Source organism: Syngnathoides biaculeatus, chromosome 13, assembly GCF_019802595.1.
Source record: "Syngnathoides biaculeatus isolate LvHL_M chromosome 13, ASM1980259v1, whole genome shotgun sequence".
NCBI classification, from domain to species: domain Eukaryota; kingdom Metazoa; phylum Chordata; class Actinopteri; order Syngnathiformes; family Syngnathidae; genus Syngnathoides; species Syngnathoides biaculeatus.
This window is the reverse complement of record NC_084652.1, coordinates 19800930-19826612: the sequence shown is the minus strand read 5'-3', so window position 1 is coordinate 19826612 and position 25683 is coordinate 19800930. Positions and strand designations below refer to the sequence as shown.

The 25683-nt window shown below is 40.3% G+C and overlaps 1 protein-coding gene across 12 annotated transcripts in view; it reads right to left on the bottom strand.

Moving 5' to 3' along the window:
* Window positions 1-1453: 1453 nt before the first annotated feature.
* The window catches only part of carmil3 (capping protein regulator and myosin 1 linker 3), a 140964-nt gene continuing 116734 nt past the window's right edge, over window positions 1454-25683 (bottom strand). Inside the window, exons 27-40 of one of the 12 annotated variants that reach the window (XM_061839763.1) lie at window positions 24219-24394; window positions 24050-24143; window positions 22147-22272; window positions 21479-21545; window positions 21122-21255; window positions 20187-20266; window positions 16537-16656; window positions 13068-13236; window positions 10505-10880; window positions 9844-9947; window positions 9519-9735; window positions 8104-8175; window positions 7785-7904; window positions 1454-2126 (exon numbers count right to left, since the gene is read on the bottom strand). In XM_061839763.1, coding sequence (XP_061695747.1) covers window positions 2086-2126; window positions 7785-7904; window positions 8104-8175; window positions 9519-9735; window positions 9844-9947; window positions 10505-10880; window positions 13068-13236; window positions 16537-16656; window positions 20187-20266; window positions 21122-21255; window positions 21479-21545; window positions 22147-22272; window positions 24050-24143; window positions 24219-24394 — 1896 coding nt within the window. In that variant the 3' untranslated portion in view covers window positions 1454-2085. Of the gene's footprint in view, window positions 2127-7784; window positions 7905-8103; window positions 8176-9518; window positions 9736-9843; window positions 9948-10504; window positions 10881-13067; window positions 13237-16536; window positions 16657-20186; window positions 20267-21067; window positions 21256-21478; window positions 21546-22146; window positions 22273-24049; window positions 24144-24218; window positions 24395-25683 lie in introns of all 12 variants that reach the window. The other 11 variants (XM_061839758.1, XM_061839764.1, XM_061839756.1 and 8 more) reach the window with 11 other exon arrangements.

The window sequence follows — 25683 nt, the reverse complement described above, 5'->3', positions numbered from 1 at the left end:
ATAGTACATTCTTTTGTCCACTCTGGCTATATATTGTCTCCATTTTTTAGTAGTTCTCATAGTAATACGTCACCTTGCACGAGAGAAATAAACAGAATGACTAACAATATGAAAATGCAAGAAAGTTGTGGTCGTGTAGTTTTCTGAACTGATGAATCCATTAAATGTATGAATACTGTATATAGTGTAAACATTGCCCTGGAGGAGATGAGGAGGGGGATTGTAAATTTAGCCCGGTTCAAATGGCCAAGTGTAAGTACACCCAAGGTTGACATCATGAAGCCAAGGGTAATGTCACACTCCAATAATTAGACCCCTTCACAAACTGTCGAAGCATCCTTGAGCAAGACACATTGATAAAATGTATGGCAGCTTTCAGCAGCAGTGAATGGGCAATATTAACAAATCTATTTTCAATGTTCGCATCAGTTTGAGATTCTCCATAGGCATTACTACAGTACAAGATTCAATTAAGTTATTTCCAAGTGTAATTCTTGTTCGTGTGCTGCACATTTTCTCTCTCCCTATCTCTCTCAGTGGGAACACTGGTCCACAAAGGCTCCTATCAAGTCATTACCACCCTGCCACTGTTGACACAGCAGTCAAGTGGCTTACTGCTGACCCATCTGCCAGTGCTGTGTACACAAAAACATCAGCACGCATGCACTGACGGAACACGCTTCTTCAAGCGTAGTCATAGTAGAGATAGGAGAGCTTGTAAAATTGTGCACGCTCATGTCTTGTGTCAGTGTGGATTCTTCCAGAACTGTACATATGTAGTATGCTAATGGTGTCCTGTGATGAAACTGGGCATATGACAGGTGGTTAAGTGTTGAAAATTGCAAATCCAGCGTTCAGATCCACTGATTAAGCCTACAGGGTGACATCTTTCTTCTTTATTCATTCTGACAATGTGAGCTATCAGGTGACATGCCATTGTCTTCATTCTCCTTCTTTGTAAAAGCTGACGGAAGGTCCAGAGCCTGACTCATCTGTTTGCAAGGCAAACTGGAAACGTCCCACAGGGCCTTATCTCCTGTTTACACGCAAGAGACAAAAATAATTGAGCACACAATCAGGCAATCATCCCCCTCTTTAGCAAGTCTCCTCTAGATATGCTCGCCCGCACTCCCAAGGCACCCATCTTCCAATGAGCTCAGCTGCAAATAAACACCAGAACATAAACACCAGAACAGACGGCGATGGTCGCGCATATTCTTAGTTCATTAGAGAAGTGCAAGAAGCACCGAGACTCTGCTGCCCTCTGCTGTTCCTTCACAATTTACATAAAAATGACGTCACCGGCTGATGCATATTCAATAGTAATGCATATTTAATAATAGTGATAGTTCCAAGTAGAAAAAAATAGCTTTAGGACATGTTAGATATCATAACATTAAGATTTTCAAATGTAAACAAAGACTTAAGAAAACTCATTTGTGTGAAGTCATTTTTATTGTTTCTGATTAACAGAAGCATTTTTAGAAAAAATATGCATTTTTCCCTCTAGTAAATTCAGATTAAAAGGATAAATGATTATCCAACTGATTTCAATACCTTTAAAGAGATGATTGCGTTAGTGCATGAAAGAAATTTCCAAACCATTTGCATTCAAGTAACACATACTGATCACATGTAACTCATGATAAATTATCACTAATGAGAAAAATCATGATTGTTCACCAATAAATTTAACACAAACGTTAGTGCAGATTGTTATCAAATATGTACATCTCCATTTGAATAAATACAGTACAAACTCATTGTTTAACAGATTGTCAGTGAAGAACAGGCAGGGGACAAGGAGAAAGGATACTTTGAAGTAATTTATCTTTACAGCATAAAAATCAGTTGAAGCAAATATGGGAGATACGTTGAACTCTACTGTACTGTCGTATGAAAAGTGCATTTTGAACCACTTTTAAAATTCCCATAAACAAGTGCAATTGCCTTAAACTAAAAACCATACAGTACATGCATACTCAGTCACAACTCACATTACATGAATTAAAAGAATGGTCAGTGCGGTTTAAAAGGTTGTCTCATTCCAGTCCTTTTCATGCAACCTTCTTCTGGTCCACGGCATCATAACACATCTTTGTTACCAAGTTGGGGACTTTCATAACCTAAAAAGCAAATACATTGTCAGTGGAAGATGATGAATGCAAATTTGTTTTACTGGTATATGTACTGTTTAATCTAAACACACTTGCACAATGACAAACATTGGTTTGAATATTGAAGACATTTTAGGACTATCACTACTCCTACAATTTTGTAGATTTTACCTCAGAACAGGATGATTTACTATCTGAAGTCACTGGTAGACTACCAAGAACAGCAGCATTGGCATACGGAATTGGCATATATGCCAGTCAAGCCCACTAGGCTAAATTTCACCATTGGGTGTATGTAATTGTATACTGTACATTGATGGCCTGTAGTTCACTTATTGCATTCAATGCGTTGCAATTTAAAAATTGTTTTTTTACTCATCAGTATAGCTCAATTACTAACCTGCACAATGACGGTAGATTAGCATTATTCCTTATTTGAAAACACTGTAATGGGGGACAAATAACACATACAAACAAAGGGGTTGCTTCACTTTGCAGAAAAAAAATACTGTGCAATTTTAAGTGAGAGTGTGTGGATGGTGAAGTTCAACCGAACAAATATTGACATTGTTAACACAGTAGATATTGACACCAAATTGCAGATGCAAATTCACATAAACAATGCAATAAATTATTTTGTCAGTACTTCATGGATTCCGTCCGTTGTCAGTGTTTTCTGGACTGTAACCCTCATGATAGAAGATGGATAACTTTTTCGTTGGCATTTTTTGTGATACTTATTCTGAATGACAGCACTTGGAATGCAATGAAACAGCGATTGCGGTAAACTTCATAGGCTCAATATACTTTTAACTACTTTACTATCTGGTTTATATGTTTTATACTTATTATTAACCGCAGATCAACCACAGATGTGAGAGTTAGAGGGCCTCTCACAGTGAAAAGTATTTGTCTAATTTTCTTTTTTATTCAACATTTTCCCTTTTCTGGTTTTTATACAGTAATACTATGTATAGTCTTGTTCCCGTCTGCAACAGGCTTTATCAGAGATAAGAATAAGGTGATGATAAGCCACTAAGTAAGAGTTTTATTTTATTTTTTGAATTGCCTTAAGAGCCAAACAAGAAACTTTCACATCTGATATTCATCTTCCAGTGTAAACTGAGGGCACCAACATTATGCAGGCATTATCTGAGCCGCTTATCCCCACAAGGGTATCACGCACCAACATTACCCTACAGGAAATGTAACTTGATAGAGCATCACTTAGTATTTTTCACACATTCTTTCATAACAAAAATTAAGGCAGTGCTTTGTGACATGTCAACTTTTATCATTCTCCAATTGATGCTGAGTGGCCTGCAGCCTTTTGTATGTGTACTTACAGTACAAATTACAATAATTTAGCTACATGATTCAACTTCTGAGAGGCTTTCGTTTCTGTGCATGACATTTCAGCATAACAAAAAGTGATATTCAAAGGCGCCGGGAGTGGATAAGATTTGCCTGATTTTCCGAAAGGCTCTGGATGTTGTGGGGCTGTTCTGGTCGACATGCCTCTGAAACATTGTGTCGATATTGGAGAGAGTACCTTTGGATTGGCAGACTGTTGAGGTGGTGATGCTTTTTAAGAGGGGACCGGTAGGTCTGTTCCAAATAGAGGGGGCTCACACTCCTCAGCCTTCCTGGTAATGCCTATTCAGGGGTGCTGGAGAGGAGGATCTATCGGGAAAGTGAATCCAAGATTCAGGAGGTGGTTTTTGTCCTGGCCGTGGAACAGTGGACCTGTTCTACTGTATACCCTCGGTAGGGTTCTTGAGGGTGCATGGGAGTTCGCCCAACCAGTCCCCATCATGTGTTTTGTGTATTTGGAGAATGGCAGAGAAAGTATGGTTTGCAGAACCCCCTGATATGGGCTATTCAGTCCCTGCATGATCGGTGTGAGAGTTAGATTCCGCATTGTCGACAGTAAGTCAGACTCTCTTCCGGTGAGGGCTGGGCTCCACCAAGGCTGGCCTTTGTCACTGATTTTGTTCATAACTTATGGACAGAATATCAAGGCACAGTCAAGGCATAGAGGGGGTCCGGTTTGGTGATCCCAGCATTGTATCTCTAATTTTTGCAGATGATGTGGTTCTGTTGGCTTCTCAAGCTGTGATTTTCAACTCTCACTGGAGCAGTTCACAGTTGAGTTTGATAGAGCTGGGATGAGAATCAGGACCTCCAAATCTGAGACCATGGTTGGTAAGTGGTGCCGTGCCCTCTCCGGGTCTAGGATGAGATCTTGCCCAAAATGGAGGAGTTCAAGTATCATGGACTCTTGTTCACGGGTGAGTGAAGAATGGAACGAAATATCAACAGGCAGATCGCAACAGCCTCTCCAGTGATGCAGACTTTGTTTCAGTTCATTGTGGTACAGAAGGAGCTAAGTTGAAAGGCAAAGCTCTCAATGTACCGGTTGATCTATGTCCTACAATTAACTACGGTCACGAGCAGTAGGCTGTGACCGAAAGAATAAGGTCCTGAATAGAAGTGGCCAAAATGAGTTTCCTCTGCAGGATGTCTGGGCTCTATGTTAGAAATGGGGTGAGAAGCTCTGTCATCTGGGAGGGGCTCAGAGTAGAGCTGCTGCTCCTCTGCATTGAGAGGAGCCAGATGAGGTGGGTGTGGTATCTGATTCGGATGCCTCCCGGATGTCTCCCTGGTGTGGTGTTCCAGGCATGTCCCACCGGAAGGAGACCCAGGACACACTGGAGAGACTACATCTTTTGGCTGGCCTGGGGAGGGCTCGGGATTCCTCCGGAAGAGCTGGACGAAGTGGGTGGCGAGAGGCAAGTCTGGGTGTCCCTGCCAAAGCTACTGCCTCCGGGACCCAACCTCGGATCAGTGGTAAAAAATGGATGGATGGATGGAAGAACCCTTATCATCCCAATTAAATCTGGATGGCAACTGTGATGCAACTTTGTAGCTTTAATAAATTAAGTGTGTGAAGAACTTAAAGGGGAATTTCTAAAAAAAAAAGACTTCTTAATTGCTCATACACAAATAGTTGGACCTCTCTGTGTGTCTGTCCACCCATCTAAAAAATTGTTTTGCCTATTTCTGATCATGTTTTCCATCTAGAGGAACAGTGGATGTCGTATGCCTCACAAGGTCTAAGGACCAGGGTTCAATTCACAGTTTTTGTCCGGGCAATCTGGTTTCCTCCCACATTCTGAAAACATGAATTAATTGAAGACTCTAAATTGCCCGTAGGTGTGAATGCATGCGTGAATGGTTGCTCGTTTTGTTTATATGTGCCCTGCGATTGGCACTAGCAGAGGATAGCGGAGGATAAGTGGCTCAGCAAATGGATGGATAGATCGATGTTTTTTTTCTTGCCCATCTAACAATCAGCTAGGCTGGGGAAAGATCTAGGGGCACTTTCAAGTGGTGTTACGAGTCCAGGAGTCGCGCACATCCCCGTAAATATGAGCCAGCAAGTGTGTGTGCTAAGAGGCAATAAAGCAAGTATAACAGCGAGTTGATGCTCCGTGTTATTACTACTCCCGCCATTGAGCAGAAAAAACAAAAATAAAGTACAATGTTAAAGCGCTTGAGCCATAACACACACAAGGGGAACTTGACATGTTGGAGAAGGGGTGTGACGCTCACGGAGGGCATAGCATGGACCTCGGAGGTGTTCCAGATAGGCTCCGTTAAAACACTGGTGTTCGTGTTCTCTTTGTGACGTAATGCTAACTTAGGCGGAACGTCAGTCTTGTGATGAGTTTGAAAAGGAACAAAAAATTGGAGCGTAGCGGAATGAACTTGCATCACGATCAACTTGTCAGCATAACACAGATACTACATACGAGATACAAAGTTGTTTGGACGAAGAAGTGCTACATATCAATTTATTTGTGATCCATGACAGTTTGGTGAAAGGACCGCTTGTACATCCAGTGGAAAATCGGTGAGTATACATTTTTAACGGTCTTGGAATCCTATGCTAATGCTATGTAAATCCTATGTGAGCTATATGAATGCTATGGGCTATGTCCAAAGTATATAAAAAAATCGCAAGCTTATTATCTGAGTATGGCGTAGGATGATCTAATGGTTTATTTATATCTGGAATATAAAATGCAAAAAAAAAAAAAAAAAAAAAAGGGACTTCCCTAAAGTTATTACACGTATATATCCATCCATCCATTTTCTTACCACTTAGCCGCATGAGGGTCATGGGAGTGCTGGAGCCTATCCCAGCTGTCAACAGGGAGGAGGCAGGTTACACACACGCAGACACGGAGAAAACATGCAAAGTCTACACATGGAGGTCCGGGAATGAACCCGGGTCCTCATAACTGTAAGGCCAACGCTTTACAGCTGCCCCACCGTGCCGCCTCATAGTATGTTGTTACTTACACAGTACTGGCATGAGACGCCATCGCTAAGCATCTAATAACCAGTAATGGTTCGATGCGTGCAAATTTCACCAGCTGATGAACGAGTCTTAACTGTGACAGCCACAGATTTATCCTGTCAGTTGACCCCATGCAAGGTTAAAGGGGAAATCCTTTGCTTTGCATGAACAGTGTATCCAATAGGTCATGTAATATGTACCCTATTTTGACAATGTGATGTTAAATCCTCTCTCATTTAATAGTGTTTTGAGAAGATTTTTGCATTAACAATTACGAATTTTCCGGGGTGCTGCCATTTTCGCGAGTCACTTGACCTACGAGTGCGGATGTGACGTGTACCGTGCCACAACAAAGGCTCAAATACATGGGACACCATTTATGCCCAGCGCCGATTTCTTGTATTTATCCTCATCTGATGAAGAAATAGCAGTATCGGTTGATCAGGTAGACGGAGGAATTAATGTTGAATATTCGGATGGTTCTTAGGACAGGAATGACGCAGTGTCTGACGAGCGAGCTCTGGTGGCGGGCTGCGAGCCAAGCTTCCAGGCGGCGGAGGCTGTTAGCCCCGGAACCTTGGCTCGCAGCCCAACCGCTGGAGCTCGCTCATCAGACACCGCGTCATTCCCGTCTGAAGAACCATCCGCGCCTGCCGGCCCGAAGCTTCCGAGGGCCTTTCTACACGGTATACGTCACATCCGTGCACGTAGGTCATGTGACTCACGAAAATGGCAACACCCCTGAAAATTCTCAATTGTCGATAAGTCTTCTCAAAAGATTTAAATGAGAGAGGATTTAACGTCACATTCTCAAAATCGGGTACATATTATGTGACCTATTGGATACACTGTTCATACAAAGCACTGGATTTTCCCTTTAAAGAATGACAAATTTGGGTGCGTTTTCTCAGTTTTGTTGCACAACACTTCGACATCTTGGCTTAGCTAGAAGAAATGGTCTGTAATGGTAAGCACCGGTGATGTCAGGGTCAAGGATATTTCTTCCGGGTCAGGCTGTGAAAGTTGGCACATATCCAGATTTTGCTTGGATTTCAAAAATGTTCTGTACTTTCAAATTCTTTTTTCAATGAATGTCCAAAATATATGTAATAATAATATTACTTTACATTGGAGGGTTTATTGTACATATGGATTTTGGGGAGAATCTTCCTTTAAGTGAACAATACATGAGACAAATGGATGCATTCTGTATTTGCAAGGTCAATTATTTCGCAAACTTAGCCGTCACATTACTGCCAAGTCAAATTTTGTTGGGGAAAGGAATGCCATGCAGTACATACAGCTGGTGCCAGTGGGGTAGTCCAAAGATCTGTTTCTGTAATGGGGTAAATTATTTTTTTTCACAGAGAGTCTGGGATCTGAAAACCTCTCCAGATCATAGTGACCGCCCCGCTCCATGCCTGCGGGGAAATGACATGGCACAGATAACAGGGGTGATACCGACACAGCCAACTTGCTTTATTAAAACGGGAGCAAAAAAATAATTCTCTACACATTTAGAAATATATATATATTTTACATCCATGCTTATGTGCATCATGACTTAACATGCACAGATTGGCCAAAGTACAGTAAATACGAGTGTTGGAAAAACAGTACCTGTGTCAAAAGAGTTGGACTTTCTTGTGCCACGTGATGTTACAGGAAATCCATTGCGGTCCTCATTTTTACCTAACAGGTGTGATATGTTCCGATTATTAATAAATTCACAAAATGTTAAGAAGAAAAGCATTCCAAATGAGGTTGACTCGAGAAATGTACTCTGTTGTTTGTAATAACCAAATAAAAGAAGTGCTCAATAAAAGTACTTTTTCCTGTCTTCATCAAACTGACAACATTACTTCCTGGACAAGTTCACCTCGTCCCAGGTTTAAGCGTCCGGGAAAAGGAGGCAAATTTGTGTGAACCCACGTCATCCGTGCTGCCCTGCACCGATTCGCATCCATCCGCGTGAACAGCATTGACTTTCTACGTAATCACACTGCATGAAATGCCCAAAACGCATTCAGTGGGTATGTAACATTATCATTTCCTTGTCCTTTCCTATGGGTGGGACCTGGCTGTATCGTGGGTCCAGCAGGATGTGAGGTCATGTGGGGCGGTGGAGAGGGCTGGCTGAGGGGGTGGTATCGGGTCCCTGCGACCTCCTCTGGGTGCCCGGTTGTCGTGGTGACTCAGTGGGGCACCCAGACCACCCTGAGTCCCTCTGTGTGGGACATGTCTCGTCTGCTGGGCTGCCTTTGGGTGGACTCTTTGGTCCGATCCCACTTCTCGATTGATTGGATGAGGTCCTCAGCCACAGCAATGCAAGCAGAGCAATCACTAGATAGTCCTGTCAGTCTTAGTGCATGCGAAATGGTTTCAATTCACTGGCATCTGTCCGCATGCACACACAGATTGCTCTTTTACGTTGGCTGTGGGGCCACTTACTTATTGTGTCAAATAGCTCAAGACTATCTGAATTGTTTGGGTGTCCCCTTTCTCACACTCTCGTCCTGTAGACGTTTATAATTTACATAGCCACTGCCACCACACTTGTACAGGCGGGCTCACGACCCTTGTCCTGCATGCTTCTTTTGTTGTCTTGTCCTGTCCCATCTTGTGGTGTCCTTCCCTCACAAGGTGTAGCACCATAGCCCCTATACCAAATTTTTAATTGTTTTATATATATAATCATTAAACTTTTCTCATCTTGTTTACAGTTAGTGTTTCGCTCTTTTTTGTCTTTTTTTCTCACTCCCATCTAGAAACTATGTTCTATCTGACTCAATCTCACTGACACTCATTCTCAATAAATATCCATTATAATAAAAGGAAAAACGCAGGTTAAAAACTCCATTGTGACACAGTAAAAGCTTTCTGGAAAAGAAAGTATACGAATCCTCCACTCTGCTTGACTTAACAGCTGAACTGCATGGATGGATGAAATATTTAAAACAATGTGTTAATGTTTCATTTTTCCACCCAGTCTGAAATTTCCTGGACTTACACTGAAAAAAATACACTTTTAATACCTTCACAAACAGCACTGTCTGCAGTTGAATCAATTTCAGGCTTGACAGGTGGTGGTGGGCTCCTCCACTCTCGACTGGTGACTTCCTCATGACTGACAGACTGGGCAAGAGGTGCACTCCTGTGGGTCTCATGTCCTTCTTGACTAATGGGTGAGACTTTGGGAGAAATCTTGGGGGTTTCTGGGGACGTTTTGTCTCTTGAGAGGTCAAGACTAGGCTGAACACGGGATAAAGCGTTTTGTTAGGTGACATTTTCATTGCAGTGTAGTGCAGTATGTTAACACCCCCTCCCAAAAAAGTTTCTCTTTGGTTTGTAGTCACACACCTTGGTAGGAATGAGGGGACGTTGTCCCTCGGGTCCTTGCGTCCTCACTTTTTCCTCAACTTTTCTTTCATTCTGCTCTTCCATTACCAACCTTCCTGCCTCTGCTGGAAATCAAAATGAATCTCAAAATCAAATTTGAAAAGTAGAATGCTAGAGTGTGTCACACATTTGTAACACATTTCTAAGAATCCAAGTCATTTGATGAATGACACGATTGTCCTGCTTTCAAAACAGCAAGCGGTGTTTAGGTATGATTAATAGTTGCCAACAAATATAATACACATTGACTCTAAATATTGAATCACCTCTTGCTGTTCACACTTTGTAACATATAATATTGAACATGTGGGAAGACAATGTACATTTTATTATTTTTTTCTGGAATCCTTTCAGTTCAACTGGGATGTTGAACCAGAGGGAAGAGAATCTACATTTTATGTCATATTTATCAAATCCTTTAAGTCTAACCAGTTAACACAATCCTACAGAGTGTTTATTTCTTTCCGCAAAGGGTTTTTATTGCTTTAATATTATGATAAACTAAAAATAAAAAGAATATAATATTTAACATTAACATATGAATGTTAAAAATGAAAGAGCAGGGAGATAGTAAACCTATGCTTGCACACTGCACATTTCCTAAAAAAAACGCTTACAGTACCTAAACTCTCCTGAAGATGTCTCTGCCTCATGGCAGCAAGACTGGGCTTGGTGATCTGAGGTGGCGGCTCAGGCCTCAGACCACAGGGAGCCGCAGTTACGCCTTTGTCCAGATACTGAGTATCCCCGTCAGACTCAGTCTGCAGCCCGGTCAGAGGTACAATCCTCTCCTGCCTGCCCGTCTCTGCCAGCCTGTCTGCCTGCTGCTTGGAGGACGCCTCATGGCCGTTTGTGCCACTGTCTGGCGGACCCCCCGATATCCCGGCTGACTTGTCACTAACTTCATCCATCGCTTTGGTGTCACAGGTGCTGCTGGCATCTGATTCCTCAATGTCTGCACCAATGCAGCTGTACACCATACTGACCAGATCTGTGGACTATACAAGGACAAGAAGAAGACACATCAGATGACCAGTGACGGAATGTCAGTAAACAAATACTTCATTACATGTATGGGTTCAAAATGTACTTTGAGTATATTTCTGATGACCATTTACATATTTATGTATTTTCTACTCTTTCTTTCAACGTCTGCTAACAACAACATGACTTTTGTCCACAAGTGGATATAAAAAGTTAACAGTGGTCTGATTAAACACCAGGTTTGTCATGTAAAACATATTTTGCAAGAAACATTCCATCATTGTGACCCATAAGCTCTATAACTAAAACAATATTTTTAAGAGGGGAAGTAAAATAACTTCACCTAGTGACATTATGTGTAGTGTTCACACTTTTGTACTGTAACTGGAGATGTGCTGTTATGACAACCAATTGCATTCAAACTGCTATTAAAATGGAATCAGTTTCCATCTGTCACATTTTAAAGTAACCCTCTGATTAAAGTATTTATTAGTGAGGACATTGCCGCTTTCCACACCAGCAATGCAGAATCTGGTTTCTGCTTCTGCCCTCTTAGACACGGGGGTGGGTGTCGATTTTGGCAATCAAAATGAGGGCGGGGGGTTCCAAAGGCAATCAAATATTTACTAATTGCTCCAAAATATATTATTATTGGAGATGATTGACAGTTTCATTTCATTAAGCTGTTCGTGCTGAATAAAGTTCAGATCTGCAAAGTAAGCGGCTGCTCCTAACACCCCCACCCCCACCCTGATTTTGGGCTAAAGTCTGAAGGGTTGGTGCTCACACTGATTATTGACTTATTGGAACGGTTCATATTTTCCTCCATCTGAAAAAAACACCCCAACGCATGATGCTGCCACCACCATGCGGCACTGTACGAATGGTGTTGGTATGGTGATGAGCAGTGCTGTTTTTGCGTCAGCGTACCTTTTGGAATTACTTCCAGAATGTTCAACCTTGGTACTTAACAGAAAGTCCTGTAACTATAATGTGTTGTCAGCATCCTGGACAAGATTTATTCTCATCTTTTAATCAAATTTGGAGGGATTTCCAGTTCTTCATAATGTTCTTCCATATTTTCTCTACTTGATGATGACTCTCTTCACTTCACCGTTCCTATTCGTAATGCCTTGGAAATTCTTTTGTACACTTCTGCTGACATATACCTCAGAACAAGTGGAATCCCACTGATGATGTGCAACCTCTCCATGGAACACAGCTTGGTGCTGTAGGATGTGAGTACAACATTTTCACAAACGCTATAGTAGAATAGCGAAACTTAATTTGGGGTTTATAAGAGGCACTTAAAATGGTGGCAGGTGTGTGGTGAATCCCACAGGATATAACTTTGAATATGACTGGTTTATTCGGAACATAGTCACACCTCCAGTTGTAAGAGGGAGTGAACGTTATTGTACCTCAATTGATGCTTTGTGTACTTTGCCTCTCAAAATGTACAGCATTGTTTCTCAATTGAGTTGTACAGGTTAAAGGTAACAATAATGGTGTAAAAATGGGTCTTAAGAAGAGTTACGTTGTTTTTTTTAGTTGATGTACCCCTAAATATATTTATATTTAGAGGTGTGTCAACTTTTTTTATTTTCACTGTAGGTCTAACCTTCAGCTACATCTTTATTATTTTTGTAAGGTCTCCATGGCAGCTGCAGTGTGTAATAATGATGGTTTTGATCCACAACATACCCTTGGATATATATATAGTGAACATGCAAGCCAGGGTGGCTCACATAACATAGTAGTAAAATCAAGTTAACATTACTATGTCAACTACCTGTATGTACATGTATGTAGTTTGGCCAAGTTTATGAAAACACACTCACCAACAACAACGTTATCAATAGCCTGCACAATTGGAGAGCCAATGTAAAATATACATACTGCTCAGAGGGATACTGTATGAATGTGACAAGATACAGTATTCTGCGTGTCAATATGTTTGAAGTTTACAATGGAAGATCCTGTATGGGACAATGTTAGACCATGCTAGCAAATATATGACGAACATAGGAAGTATTAAGAGATTTTAATAAAGGGAGCAGGAGTATGAAGGCACTGTATACCTGGCTCAAATGCTCAGGGAGAGACCAGTGCAGATTTTACTATTGGAAAACAAGAATCCATCAGAGTTTGGTTTACTGAAGATTGTAAAGATTTCAAGTCATTGCTTGGTGAGACTGTACCTGTCGCTGAATGAGGTAGGAGGGGCTGGTGGGCCTCAAGCCTTGCACAGGAACACCCTCTCTGACCCGAGGTGAGGGCATGGTCCCGTTCGCTCCATGCACAGAGTTATCTGCTCTTCCACCATCCTTTGGGTGCTGAATCATCGAGTAGAGATTCTCTGAAGTGCTGCTGGAACAGACAAGAACAATAGTTACCTATCGGTAGTCTAAATTTAGTACTTGTATGGGTATGAAGGATTGTACCTAACAGGCGAGCAAAAATGGAAGGTGAAATTGTTAGTACCCTATTTTAACCTATAGAGTAAATTCCTTTTTTTTCATATAACATTATTAATGACTATCATGGGCCATTTTTTTAATCCTAATGGTGGACAATTTAAACAAGATGTTTAAATACACACTGGTATATATATAAATACCAACTAAACTTTTAGGTTAAGTAGGATTGTCCATTTATTTGCTAAATGCCACAAAGATGAAAGAAAGGCAATCTTTTTATTACTTTAGACAGACGTTTACCATAAGATTACAAGGACTTTGAACAATTTGGGAAAATGTAGATGAAGGTGTCATTTCATAGGAGGGTTCGGATAGTGTTATTGACAACATTTGAGTTATTTAGAAACACACCCGTGCATGTCGTTGAATCAGGCACATCTGAAACACCTCACTTCTTTGTGTAATATCATCAAAAGTCATGGGCTACGTTCACAAAGCAGGGCAATTCAGATTTGTCATCAACTATGGTCGTTTTGTCGGTCACATTACAAAAACTTTTACTGTGGATGATATGAGTCTGTCAGGTCACAGACATATTCACACAAAGGACATCATATTGCACATGTGCACAAAAGCAAGGAGCCATTTGTTTGTGGAATATGGCTTGACGTGTACGTGTCGTCATTATGTATTTATGGCAATTTTAAGGATTTTGTGCAACTGGAGCCAACAGTTTCTTGTATTCATCAGTTCTTTTTGCCACCGACTGTTTTCTTCTTCTTCATGGGCATATAAACACCAAGGGAATCTCCAGCCATTATACCACTAGGAACAAAACCGGTTCTGTTTCCCAGAGTGACTAACAAATTGCGCTTCGGTCCAAAATGTGTATATCACCCCAAGAAAATAAGCAGTTTTGGAAACCTTTTGCTGTGATCTGGTGAGATTAAAACGTAATTGTTTGGCCATAAAGAGCATAATAATGTTTAGAGGAAAATGGGGCTTCAACCCTGAGAAGACCATTCATCCAAACTTGGAAATATGAAGGTGCCAGCACCATGTTGTGGAGTTGTTTTGCTATAGGATGGACTGACGCACATCACAAAAAAGATGGCACACTGAGGAAAGAACATTATGTGGAAATAGTACCATAATATCTCAAGACCCAATCAGGATATTGCCAAATTGGTTACAAAGTGGCTTAACGAAAACAAAAGAGTGGCCATCACAACATAACATAACATCGCAAATCGATTCATCACAAAAAAACATCACAGACGCACTCATCTTTAACTTATTGAAAATTTATGGGCAGACCTGAACAGGCATGTGGAAACAAGGCGGCCTACAAACTTGGCTCAGTCAAAACCAGTTGTCAGGAGGAAGGAGCCAAAATTCCTGCTATCTACTGTGAGAAGCTTGTGGAAGGATGTACAAAATGTTTTACCCAAGTCACCACACCAAATACTAATGAAATGTACGCAAAATTCTAACTTTCAACAAAGTAATGAATAATTGTCTGGAAAAATATTTCGCTCATGTTTCTGGCATTTAGCATATGGGAAAATGTGAGGTAATCATGATTTACTGAAGGCAGCGTGGTGGCACGTCTGGTTAGGGCATTAACCTCACAGTTATGAGGACTGGGGTTCAAATCCCGGGGGCCCATGCGGCGTTTGCATGTTCTCCCCGTGCCTGCGTGGGTTTTCTCCGAGCGGCACATCCCAAAAATATGCATGAATTGGAGACTCTAAATTGCCCCTAGTTGTAATTGTGAGTGTGGATGGTTGTTTGTTTCTATCTGCCCTGCGATTGACTGGCAACCAGTTCACGGTATACCCCGCCTCCTGTCCAATGATAGCTGGGATAGGCTCCAACTCTCTCATGACCCTTGTGAGGCTAAGCATTCAAGAAAATGGATGGATGGGTGGATGGGTGGATGGATAGATGGATGGATGGATGGATGATTCAGATCTCATTTCATGTCACACATTGAGAGAATTTTTTTTTATGTGTTTACTTGGAACATATAACGCCAATCCTAAAGTCTTTGCACTGGTTCCCAGTTAGCTGTCAAATAGGTTTTAAAGTTCTGCTACTGGTCTATAAATCACTAAATGATTTAGGTCCTGAATACATGAAAGAAATGCTTATGGATTACAAACCCAGTAGAGCTTTGAGATCGACTGACTCAGGTCAAATAGTGGAGTGCAGAGTCCAGAGCAAACACGGTGAAGCAGCATTTATCTATTATGCTGCACACAAATGGAATAAGTTGCCAACAGAGGTGAGGTCAGCCCCAAGTGTGAATGTTTTTAAATCCAGGTTGAAAACTCTTCTTTTTTTCCTGATGCTTTCTACAGTATTTCCATTTTTTAATGACATTTCTTGCACTGTACGTGGTTTTAATTGTACATTTTTTTAATATATATATTCTGTTGTCATTTTAATTGTTTTTATCCCATTTTAAATGTTTTATCTGTTTTCAAATGCTTTTAATCATGGAAAGTACATTGAGTTACCTCGTGTATGAAATACGCTATACAAAAAAATTTGCTTTGCTTTGCTTAGTGTACTGTATGTAAATAATTGGTTGCAACTCCTATCGCTCAAAGTTAGCTGGTATAGGCTCCGACACTCCCGAAACCCTTGTGGGGATAAGTGGCTTGTAAGTGGCTTAGAAAATGGATGTATTCCTCCCTCTGAACCTTCATAAATGAATTAAAGGATGTGAAAATAAATTGTCTTTGGACTGCCAAACAATTAACTGAAATAAAAGACCACAAAACAATGTAACCTGCTAATACTGTACTGTATTATACCAGGTAATGATACAGTACACCATAAAGCATGCATCTATGTACCAATTCCATATTCTTAGTTTAAGTGATTATACTTCCAAAGTGCTTGTGTTTCCACTTATTGCCATTATTAGTCCATCATTCATTGTTTTCAATTAGCCTACCACAGATGACTCTTCTCTAGCCTACAAGTTTTGTCTATATTTTGACCACTACAATTGTGCAACATAAATACCTGTATTGCAATAAAAATCTTCCATTAAAATATTGATGGAGACACGAAAGAACATGCATCCTCGACAATTGAATAAATTAAGAATGTTGGTGAAATCTCATTTAGATGGAAAAAGATGACACGCTGTGACGACCTCTTAGGGCACAAGCCCAAATAAAAAGGAGAACAAGTTGAGGAAATCAATCAATCAAGCCTTGTGCTGTCTAGTACTTACTCTAACTCCTGGTTGGATAAGGTAGAGTTGCGGTTTTTGCGGAAACCCGAGAAAATCGACAACATGCTGCGTCTCTTTTTCCGCCTTAGTGATTGAGCTTGGTGGATGGATGACAACTGACTGTGGAGGAGAAGAAAAACATACAAGGGTCATTTAGAATGTATTAGCAGCTAATTAAAACACAAAACACAGAGGTCAAAGGGTAATTCACGGAACACTAATGTGCCGTGCCGTAGTAAACTGCTTGAGAATAATCGGTCTAGTCGATATCTTGAGACAATGCAGGCATAATAAAATTAAACCAGTGGTGGGACCAAATGTTTCAGGCCCACCTACTTTGTTGGGTTTAGTGCCACAATATCTTGAACCAAAAACAACTCTCGTGTTCTTATGTTCCAGTTAGTTTTTTTTTTTTTTTTTTTTTTTTCCCCAAAGCCCACGATCATGGTCTTGCTGCCAGGTATGGACAGGAGTACAGCAGAGTTCTGGCGTCCTTCATCTTAGCTGCTTCCTTCTTAACTCGACACGAGCAAAGCTTTCATAGTGCCTCAATCGAGTGTTTTCTGCTTGTGAAAGTTTATTCACAGTCAATTTATTGTTTCATTTAACATTATTTAGCACAACAGTCTAAACCTAACCTTTCTAAAAGAACATTTCTATTTAGTTTTGCAGAGAAGACACAAAGATGAATCACTTATTGACAGTTTGTTTTTCTCTTTTTGGTTCAGCTAGCCAATCATGTGGTTTATTATGACTGATATGGACGTGCTTAAATGCCTGTCATATTTTTTGATCAGATAAAAATGCTCAAACATTTTCCTAATTAAAGCAATGACAATCCAGGGACAACACTCAAAGTCGCTCAACATGTCTTGTTTGGGCCAGTATATTACTCAAAAAGGTCCATCGGGGTTTCAGTCATTTTTTTTCCTTGGGGTGGGCCTGACAGATGGTAACATTTCTGCCTCACTTTATTTTTGCACGACCAACATGAAAACATTGTCATGCAGCCTTGAAGCTGTTGCCAAAAGGCTGGCCCACCATTGAACTGCACATCTGAGTCACAAATGTGTACATACAAATCTATTCTATTCTTGGGTTGAAACCTTTGTGAAAAAGCGATCCATACTCAGCTGTAATGTTATAAAATGCACTTCACTGGCATATGACCTTATAATGAAATGAGTAAAATATTTCTACTATAACTAAAAAGCTGAATACATAGTACCCTCAAATAAAATTGAGGAAGTACGAGTTTATTGATACAAATAACTATTTAAAAAAAAATGTGTATTCTCTGTAAAGTCTAATCTAAATTCTAAGGTCTCTGAAGTTTTCCAAACCTTTTTATTTTAGTTTTATTATTTGGTCATCTTCCAGCACAGGTGTGTACTGCTATTGGCAAAGAGGAAAAGTGACATGACCATCAAACTGGAAACAGGGATAACTATGACATAAACAAAGGTTTTAAATCATCAAATCAAATTTAATATCACTCAGACAATCCAAGGAAATACAAAATGCACTTTTCAAATGACAAATTTACGAAGGCATAAAAAAAATCCTAACCTTTCAGACCCTTTGTGGAAAAAGTAATCCCCCCTCCCTTGTAAAATCACAAATTCACTGTGACTAATTACAAATGTGGCAAGGGTTTGTCTCCAGCAAACCACTGTCAGGCCCATTACCCACAAATGGAGAAAACTGAGAAAAGAGGCAAACATAGCGTTGATGACTCTATCACAAGAAAGACACTGGCCAAAAATTGCATTCATAGTCATCAATGAATACAAAGGCTCATCTCACATTTGCCAAAAAACATCTTGATTATTCTCAATATTTTTGGAGAAACATTCTTTGGAGAGACAAGTAAAAAAATTAACTTTTTGGATGGTGTGCGGCCTATTACACTTTGTGTAAAAAATGGCACAGCATTCGATAAAGAGAACATTTTGCCAGCAGTGAAACAAGGTGGTGGCAGTGTCATCATCTAGGGCTGGTTTGTTGACTCAGTACCAGGATAACTTGCTGTGATTGATGAAATAATGAATTCTGCTGTGTACCAGAAAAAGGTGAACCTCTGGCCAACAGTTCGTGTTCTCAAACTCAAGTCTTCTAGGATCATGCAGCAGGACAACGATCTGCAACACACCAGCAAGTCCACCTCTGAGTGGCCCAAAAAAACAAAATGAGGGCATTGGAGCAGCCGAGTTAAGGTCCGGATTTAAATCTAAATAAGATCATGCTTGTGACCTTAAATGGGCAGTTCATGCCAGAAAACCCTCAATATTGATTTAATTCTGGAAAGAAGAGTGGGACAAAGTTCTTCTGGACTGTTTTGAAAGGAATCAGCAATTATTGTAAAGACTTGGTTTCAGTTATTCCTGCCACAAGCCATTATTAGGTTTGGGAGGCAATCACATTTCACAGTGGGTCAAATGTTTGGAGTTTTCTGTGCCCTAATAAATTGAATTCTCATCTGAAAACTGCATTTTGTGTTTACTTGGCTTGTCTCTGGGTGATATTGCAATATGGAAAACTTGGTTGTGAACTTAAATAAATTGAGAGTCTAACGGTAGTTGGACTGTGCTTATTTACTTTTTTAATTGATGCAAACATGGACTGATGTGAAAACTTTACCAACCATCACACTTCACATGCTACAGTGAAGAAAATGAGTATTTGAACACTCTGCTATATTGCAAGTTCTCCCATTTAGAAATTATGGAAGGGTCTGTAATTTTCATTGTAGGTGCATATCCAGCCATCGCGGCTCATCGCAGCCGGCCGGTGTGGCTTATGACGGAGACGAGCGGTGCTGCTTTGTGTTCACAGTTCAGCCGGCGCGTTTCATGCTCGCACACGACTGAGTAACGCATTCTCGGCTGGGTTCTTCAGAGCCGCACCAGTCGCAAAGCCCGACGTGCAGCCTTCGCGGAAGATGTGACCGCCGAACGCAGCGCCTCAGCTGTTGTGGCTGAGTTTCGGTCCGCTGTGCTATATAAGGAGGGGGTGGAGCCGAGCTATGTTGCAGGCTGAGTGAGACATTGTTGGCTGGGCGACGCGCACATTGACACATTTCATACACAGATCTTTTGTTACGGTATGGGAGAGACCGATTACATGGTCCGCCCCAAATAATTTTTTTTTTAGTAGCTGTATACACACCTACCTGTTATTTGGAACCCACGAAGCTCTCGTCCTCTGCACCTGTGCAATCCATTTTTCACAATGAACACGGTCTCTTTCAAACTTATGAAGGGTACCTCCATTCTCCCGAGTGTTCAACCAATGTCCAGCAATGCAATGAGCCGGCATTTTGGCTAACACGAAGGAACAACGAGCTACCTTCGCAGAGGTAAAACTAATGGAAACAAACGAGTCCACGAGGGGGCGCCACTGTCCTTTACGTCACTTCCTGCTTCTTCTCGACAACAAATTCCTGAGAGGATTTTCATGGCGGGAGTTACAAAAAGCGTTATACGTCAAAATCATGTTTTGTGGTGAAAAAGCACATGGGACCATATTGGCTGTGGGTTTTTCATTAATAATATACAAAAAATCATCCGTTTGACAACACTTGAGCTTTAAGTATGTGATTTGCACTTCTTGTAAACTGTTTTCAGCGGATGAAAAAAAAAAGCTAGAACCTGTCAGGGAGTACTCTCTTGTTGTAGAAATCCAGCAATCCATCATCCAGCGTATTGACGCTGCCATTCCCAAAGTATTGCTATGAGAAAAAGAAGAATAACAAGATAAGTAAATTGTGTCAATGCCTGTAAAGCTGAAAGGCTTCTGTTAACATGGAAAGAGCAAACAAAATCAAATCTGCAAACAAAATCTCTTGTGGTTTGGAAGAAATTTCCAGAGTTAGAAAGTTAGAAGGTATCTGTGGAGACAATTACATGTGACCGCCATTTGTTGCACAAAAGACGGACGCAAAAGCTACAGAATTCAAAAGGAGATTACTTTTGAAAGCTTTACTGGCATCTACTGTAGACTAAAATAACTCCCGCGTACACACGGTTCAGCACCCTCATAGTCATGTATCTCTGGACTAAATTTTATTTTCTCTCTTTAAGGGGTAAAGAAAATTTAACCCTGAACAGACTTGTTGGCAATTAATCGCTGCATATTTAAGAATTTTTGGAGTTTAAAAAAAAAATCCAATTCAGTTATAATGGCTGTCAATTACTGGTATTCTTAGATTTAGGTCTATCTTGGTCCCACAAATAGTAGTCATGGAAATTTTGCACAAACCAAGCAACCATCAGAACAACAATTTCTTACCTTAAGAATCTGTTGAAAGAGCGGCAGTACAAATGCAGATCACACAGTTCAGATTTAAAAGCACTCTTTAGTTTACAATCAATTCAACATCATTTAACACCACACACTATATTGATGATGATGATGCAAAATTCCCCTCCTTCAGAAATTCTGCAAGAAGCTCAGGGCAAAGCTGCCTCCAACTCAATGAAGCTCAAAAAAGTTTTAGAGGTCACTGCCATATCATTTGCCATGAACTCACAGATTCTGGGGGAAGGTGAACTGCTCTGTGTCTCCGTGGAGGACGGGGCCTTACGTGCGTCACATGGCGCAAGGGCGAGCCGTTAGTGGGAAGGGTGGACAGGCACTCCCATGATGCCGAGTGGGAAAGATGTGCAGAGGGTGCAGGAGCAGAGGGTGTGGGGGAGGAACTGGGCTCGTCTCCCAGACCTACAAAACAGTGAATTTTGGAGCAGAACTGATTGTTGTCATGTTCTAAATGAATATCTTTTTACTCTTCACTTTGATATTTATTCATACCATTTGTAGGTTTGCCTTTCAATTTCTCATAAATTAATCATTTAAATAACATGATCAGCTTTAATATTCATTTAATCCAATACGTTTCTCAATCAAGAAAGCTCCAAAGAAGGCCCTTGCGGAAAAGACTCACTTGGTCTGGTGGAAACGGGACGAATTCTTCTGGTTCTAGAGCTCCGCTTCTTTATAGCCATGGTGTCCTTTAGATAAGGGTTTATAATGGTTACAACATTAATGGTACATAACGCCATTCAGTTCTGTTCACAATTAATACTGATTATGTTTCATTTATGTGCTTTTGGACTGAATTCACTGCTTATTAGGGAGAAATTATTGACATCAAAAGGGGTTTACATTTTCCACAAGCTAAAACTCAAAACATAGATCATAAAGACTAGTATAAACAAAATGTAAAATGTTTTTGTAAGTGAATTCACAGTTCAGAACCGGTGTCAATCAAAACTTCGATTGCAGTCAATAGATGCATAGCGTGTACAAATATGTATACGGAAAACTTTGATTCAAATCAATATTCTTCCAGCCATGCAACTGTTCAAAACACTGACTGATGCCTTGAAAATCCAACAAAGACTATATTGACAAATTGCTCTGCAGGGTCATTGTAAAGTGTAGCTAGAGCTTTTGTGTAATGAATCTTTTTAGATTCTGCAGGTATATCTAACTGGCTTCCGAAGGTGTAAAAAAATAGCTGTAAAAGCCTATATTCCAAATTCAACCGGTAGACGTCCTTAGAATTCAAACATACATTTTCTTACTGTAATCAATCGATGGTACACTTACTATTCCCAGGCTGACACCCACGTCTTCATCCGGAAATTCTAGAGACGCCACAACTCTGGACTGTCTGACTGTATATCTTTCCTTCTCCATATCATCCCAACGCTTCGTCTGAGACACCTCCCGCAGCTGATGCAACACATGCAAACATGCATCATTGCAATGGCAAAAAGGCCAACAGAAATAAGGGGAAAAAATTATCTGCCCTGTAGCCCACAAAAGTAATCGCAAAAAAAGTTGATGAGCTGTCCTAAGAGAAATGCAATTTCTTGACAAAGTGAAGAGACCCGACCGCTCCTTCCCCCACAGACACACACACACACTGCCAAAATACCTTTGGCGTTGTGCGACTATGCGAAGAGAAGGGTGAGTCACAAGCAAAAGGCATCGTGGGGGACGGAGGAGAAGGCAAACTTTGACAGCCGAAATAAAACATACCTGCAAACGTGCGCATGCACACAACTTAATTAAACTAATGTTTTTTGGGACCCATGGTGAAGAAAAATGAAAAAAAACTTGCAAAAAAAACCCCCCAAAAAAGTCACAAAAAGTTGTACTTTTCCAACTCAAAGTATCATGGGTAAAGATTGATGTCCCTCCTACCCAAAGTGATGCCAGGAAGATCGCGCCACACAAACCAAGATACAGAATGTTAACGTTCAGTGGAATTTGGGGGCTCTGAATCCAGTGCCTAATTTTTCCTTCCGTATCCTAAATTTCCTTCATACCTCGAGACAATATTTTTGCCAGGAAGCGTTTCGTAACCTGAATTATTCATTACTTGAGAAGTTGGTAAGTAGTGTTACCACTGCATAAACATAATACAACTATATTCTCCCACGTATTCCACCATTAGTAACAGTGCAGGTTAATATATATCCAAGGATTTGGGGACTGGGGTTCGAATCCCGCCCCCACCTGTGTGGAGTTTGCATGTTCTTCCTGTGCCTGCGGGTGTTTTCTCCGGTTTCCTCCCACATCCCAAACCATCCATTCACTGGAGACTAAATTGTCCCTCAGTGTGACTGTTTGTCTCGATGTTCCTGCAAATGCTGCTTGCAGTAAATTTCTTGCTTGTTTGTCACAATGGAAGTTGGCGCTAACTGAACATGCCTCATCTATTGACAGCAGAATGACTACAAAATATGTGCCTGTTTCAAAAACAATGAGATAGCTATGCCATCTATTTCATTTAAAGATCTTTTTTTCCCCTACAGATCTGTAGAGCAATCAATAGATGTGTTTTTGTTTCGACTCGTAAATAATTCTTACACTCACATTGCTCTTAAGTGTATTTATTGGTGCACTACTCTGAAGATTGATCGGGCCTCTTTGCTCTTTCTGTGCAGGAGTCCTGAGTAGTCCGTGAAGTTTGGAGCATTGTTACAAAATGTATCATTGTTGAATGTTCCATAAGTGCTGTTGTACAATGCAAGTTAAATATATTTGGTCTTTTGGATTGCAATGTCACATTTTATTTCACCCCAAAAATGAGGTAAATTCATTGGCATGAGCAGGAAAAGTCCTGCAATGGAGTTTTGATACTTAAAAAAAAATCAGTCATGAATAAAAGCAGATCAGGAGATAATTAACTAACTTGATCTAGCAGTAGAGTTACAATAGACTTTTTATTATAATTCAGTTCCAAGTAGTAAACTGGCTAAACAGGAAGAAAGTGTATTTTAGTTGAGGACGATTCAAAACTAACAAAAGTTTGTTGTTAATACTGGTCAAAGCCAGACTGACACACACACACAACAAACACACACACAAACAAACACACACACACACACACACACACACACACACACACAAACTAGCTGGTTATTATAAAGCTACAACATATGGTGATCCAACATTACTTACAAGAGTGCTACAAAGAAGTCATGCAGAAAGGTGATATTACCAGTACCAGTGTTTTATGGTTTGTGTAGAGTTCTTGTAGAATCTGATCCACGATGGAATTTGTTAAATAGGACACTACGGACAATTTCACGTCCCTGTGACAGAGAAGGGGTGAAATTGTGCGAATAAGTCACATTCTTTTGACCACAACTCTTAGTGCTTATTCTTACTCGAGGGCTTTATTGATATCCTCAGATGCTCGTTCCATGAGTGCGTTACGTATAGCAGATCGAGGGATAGAAACCTGCTCAGATATGGAAGAGAGATGCGGGCTGAGTCTCTCGGCAGCTAAGCAGGACATAGGACACAGCTCCCGGCACAGAGACACCATTGAGTCCACGACCACCTGCAAACAAATAATGCATTAGGGAGTTGACGTTTTGACTGTGACCATTTTTTCAGGAATGCAACAGCAAGTTAACAATTCTCATACTCACCATCGTTTACAATGCACATTATAAGATTAACTGTCCTCACCTCACAAGTAAGATGTGGATGAATGCAAAACATCTGTTGCCCTTGTTAAAAAAATACAATGAAACTTCTAAATTAACTTTGAACGTACCAACTTTGAAAGCAAAGCAAATTTATTTGTATAGAACAAACACAAGGTATACTCAAGGAGCTTTACATGATTAAAAACATTCAAATACAAAAATAAAAATTAGAAAATAAAAGGTACCATTAAAACAGATTTCAGTGCAAGAACTATCACAGAAAAGTGGAAGTACTCTAAAACACATCTGGATTTGAAAACACACACTTGGGGCTGATGTCAAATCTGTACGAGAGATAAATACACTCGACTCAGCAGCTGAAGTTGTCTGCATGATACATCACTTCCGGCTTCCTTCTTCAACCCCACGCAGTCCAGAGATTTTTTATGGCGCGAGATGAAAAAATCTATATGCGCGAACATTCTGACGTGCTGTGAACAAACGAATGATTCCATTTCGGCCAATTTTTTTTTTTGGTAAACAACATACAATTTTTTTTGTTGTTTTTGGTGTCAGTGGCACTTGAAAGTCTCATGTTATGACAAAGTAGTTGTGGTCAGTACAAGTAATTGACAGCCGTTCTGAAAAATCCTCCATAAATTTTCAATTATCTTGGAGGTCTGTAAATTATTACAACAATAATCTTTGAGTCACCTTTAACTAAAGAGCAAAGATATCCAAAGTATATTAAATAAATTAGAGAATTTCTTTAAACTGAAATAATGACTTAAAAATAACAGCAATAACACCGCCCTTTTTTGCTATTTGACATTGTTCATAAAATAAAAATTTGTTGGTGTTACCTCATTTGAAATGTTGCTACAGCTACTTTGTTACCCACATTTTATTTAATAAGAAAAATGTCTAGCTCATCGGTTGTAATGATGTCATTAATCAACATTGATTTGTTACCCAATGACATGACATTAAAAAGAGCTTCTCTCAGAGATAACTGGAGAACATGGTTTGATAGATTCACATTTTATCCTCACCAAGTTTGAAGTTCTATTTTTTTTATGCCATATCTCTTTGATGAACATTCTACCCCTTGTAATGACAGGAATGAAAAATGAAAGTGGAAAATTTAAATTGCTGGCTGAAATCAACAGCATAAAATAAATTCTGTTGAAATGAGATG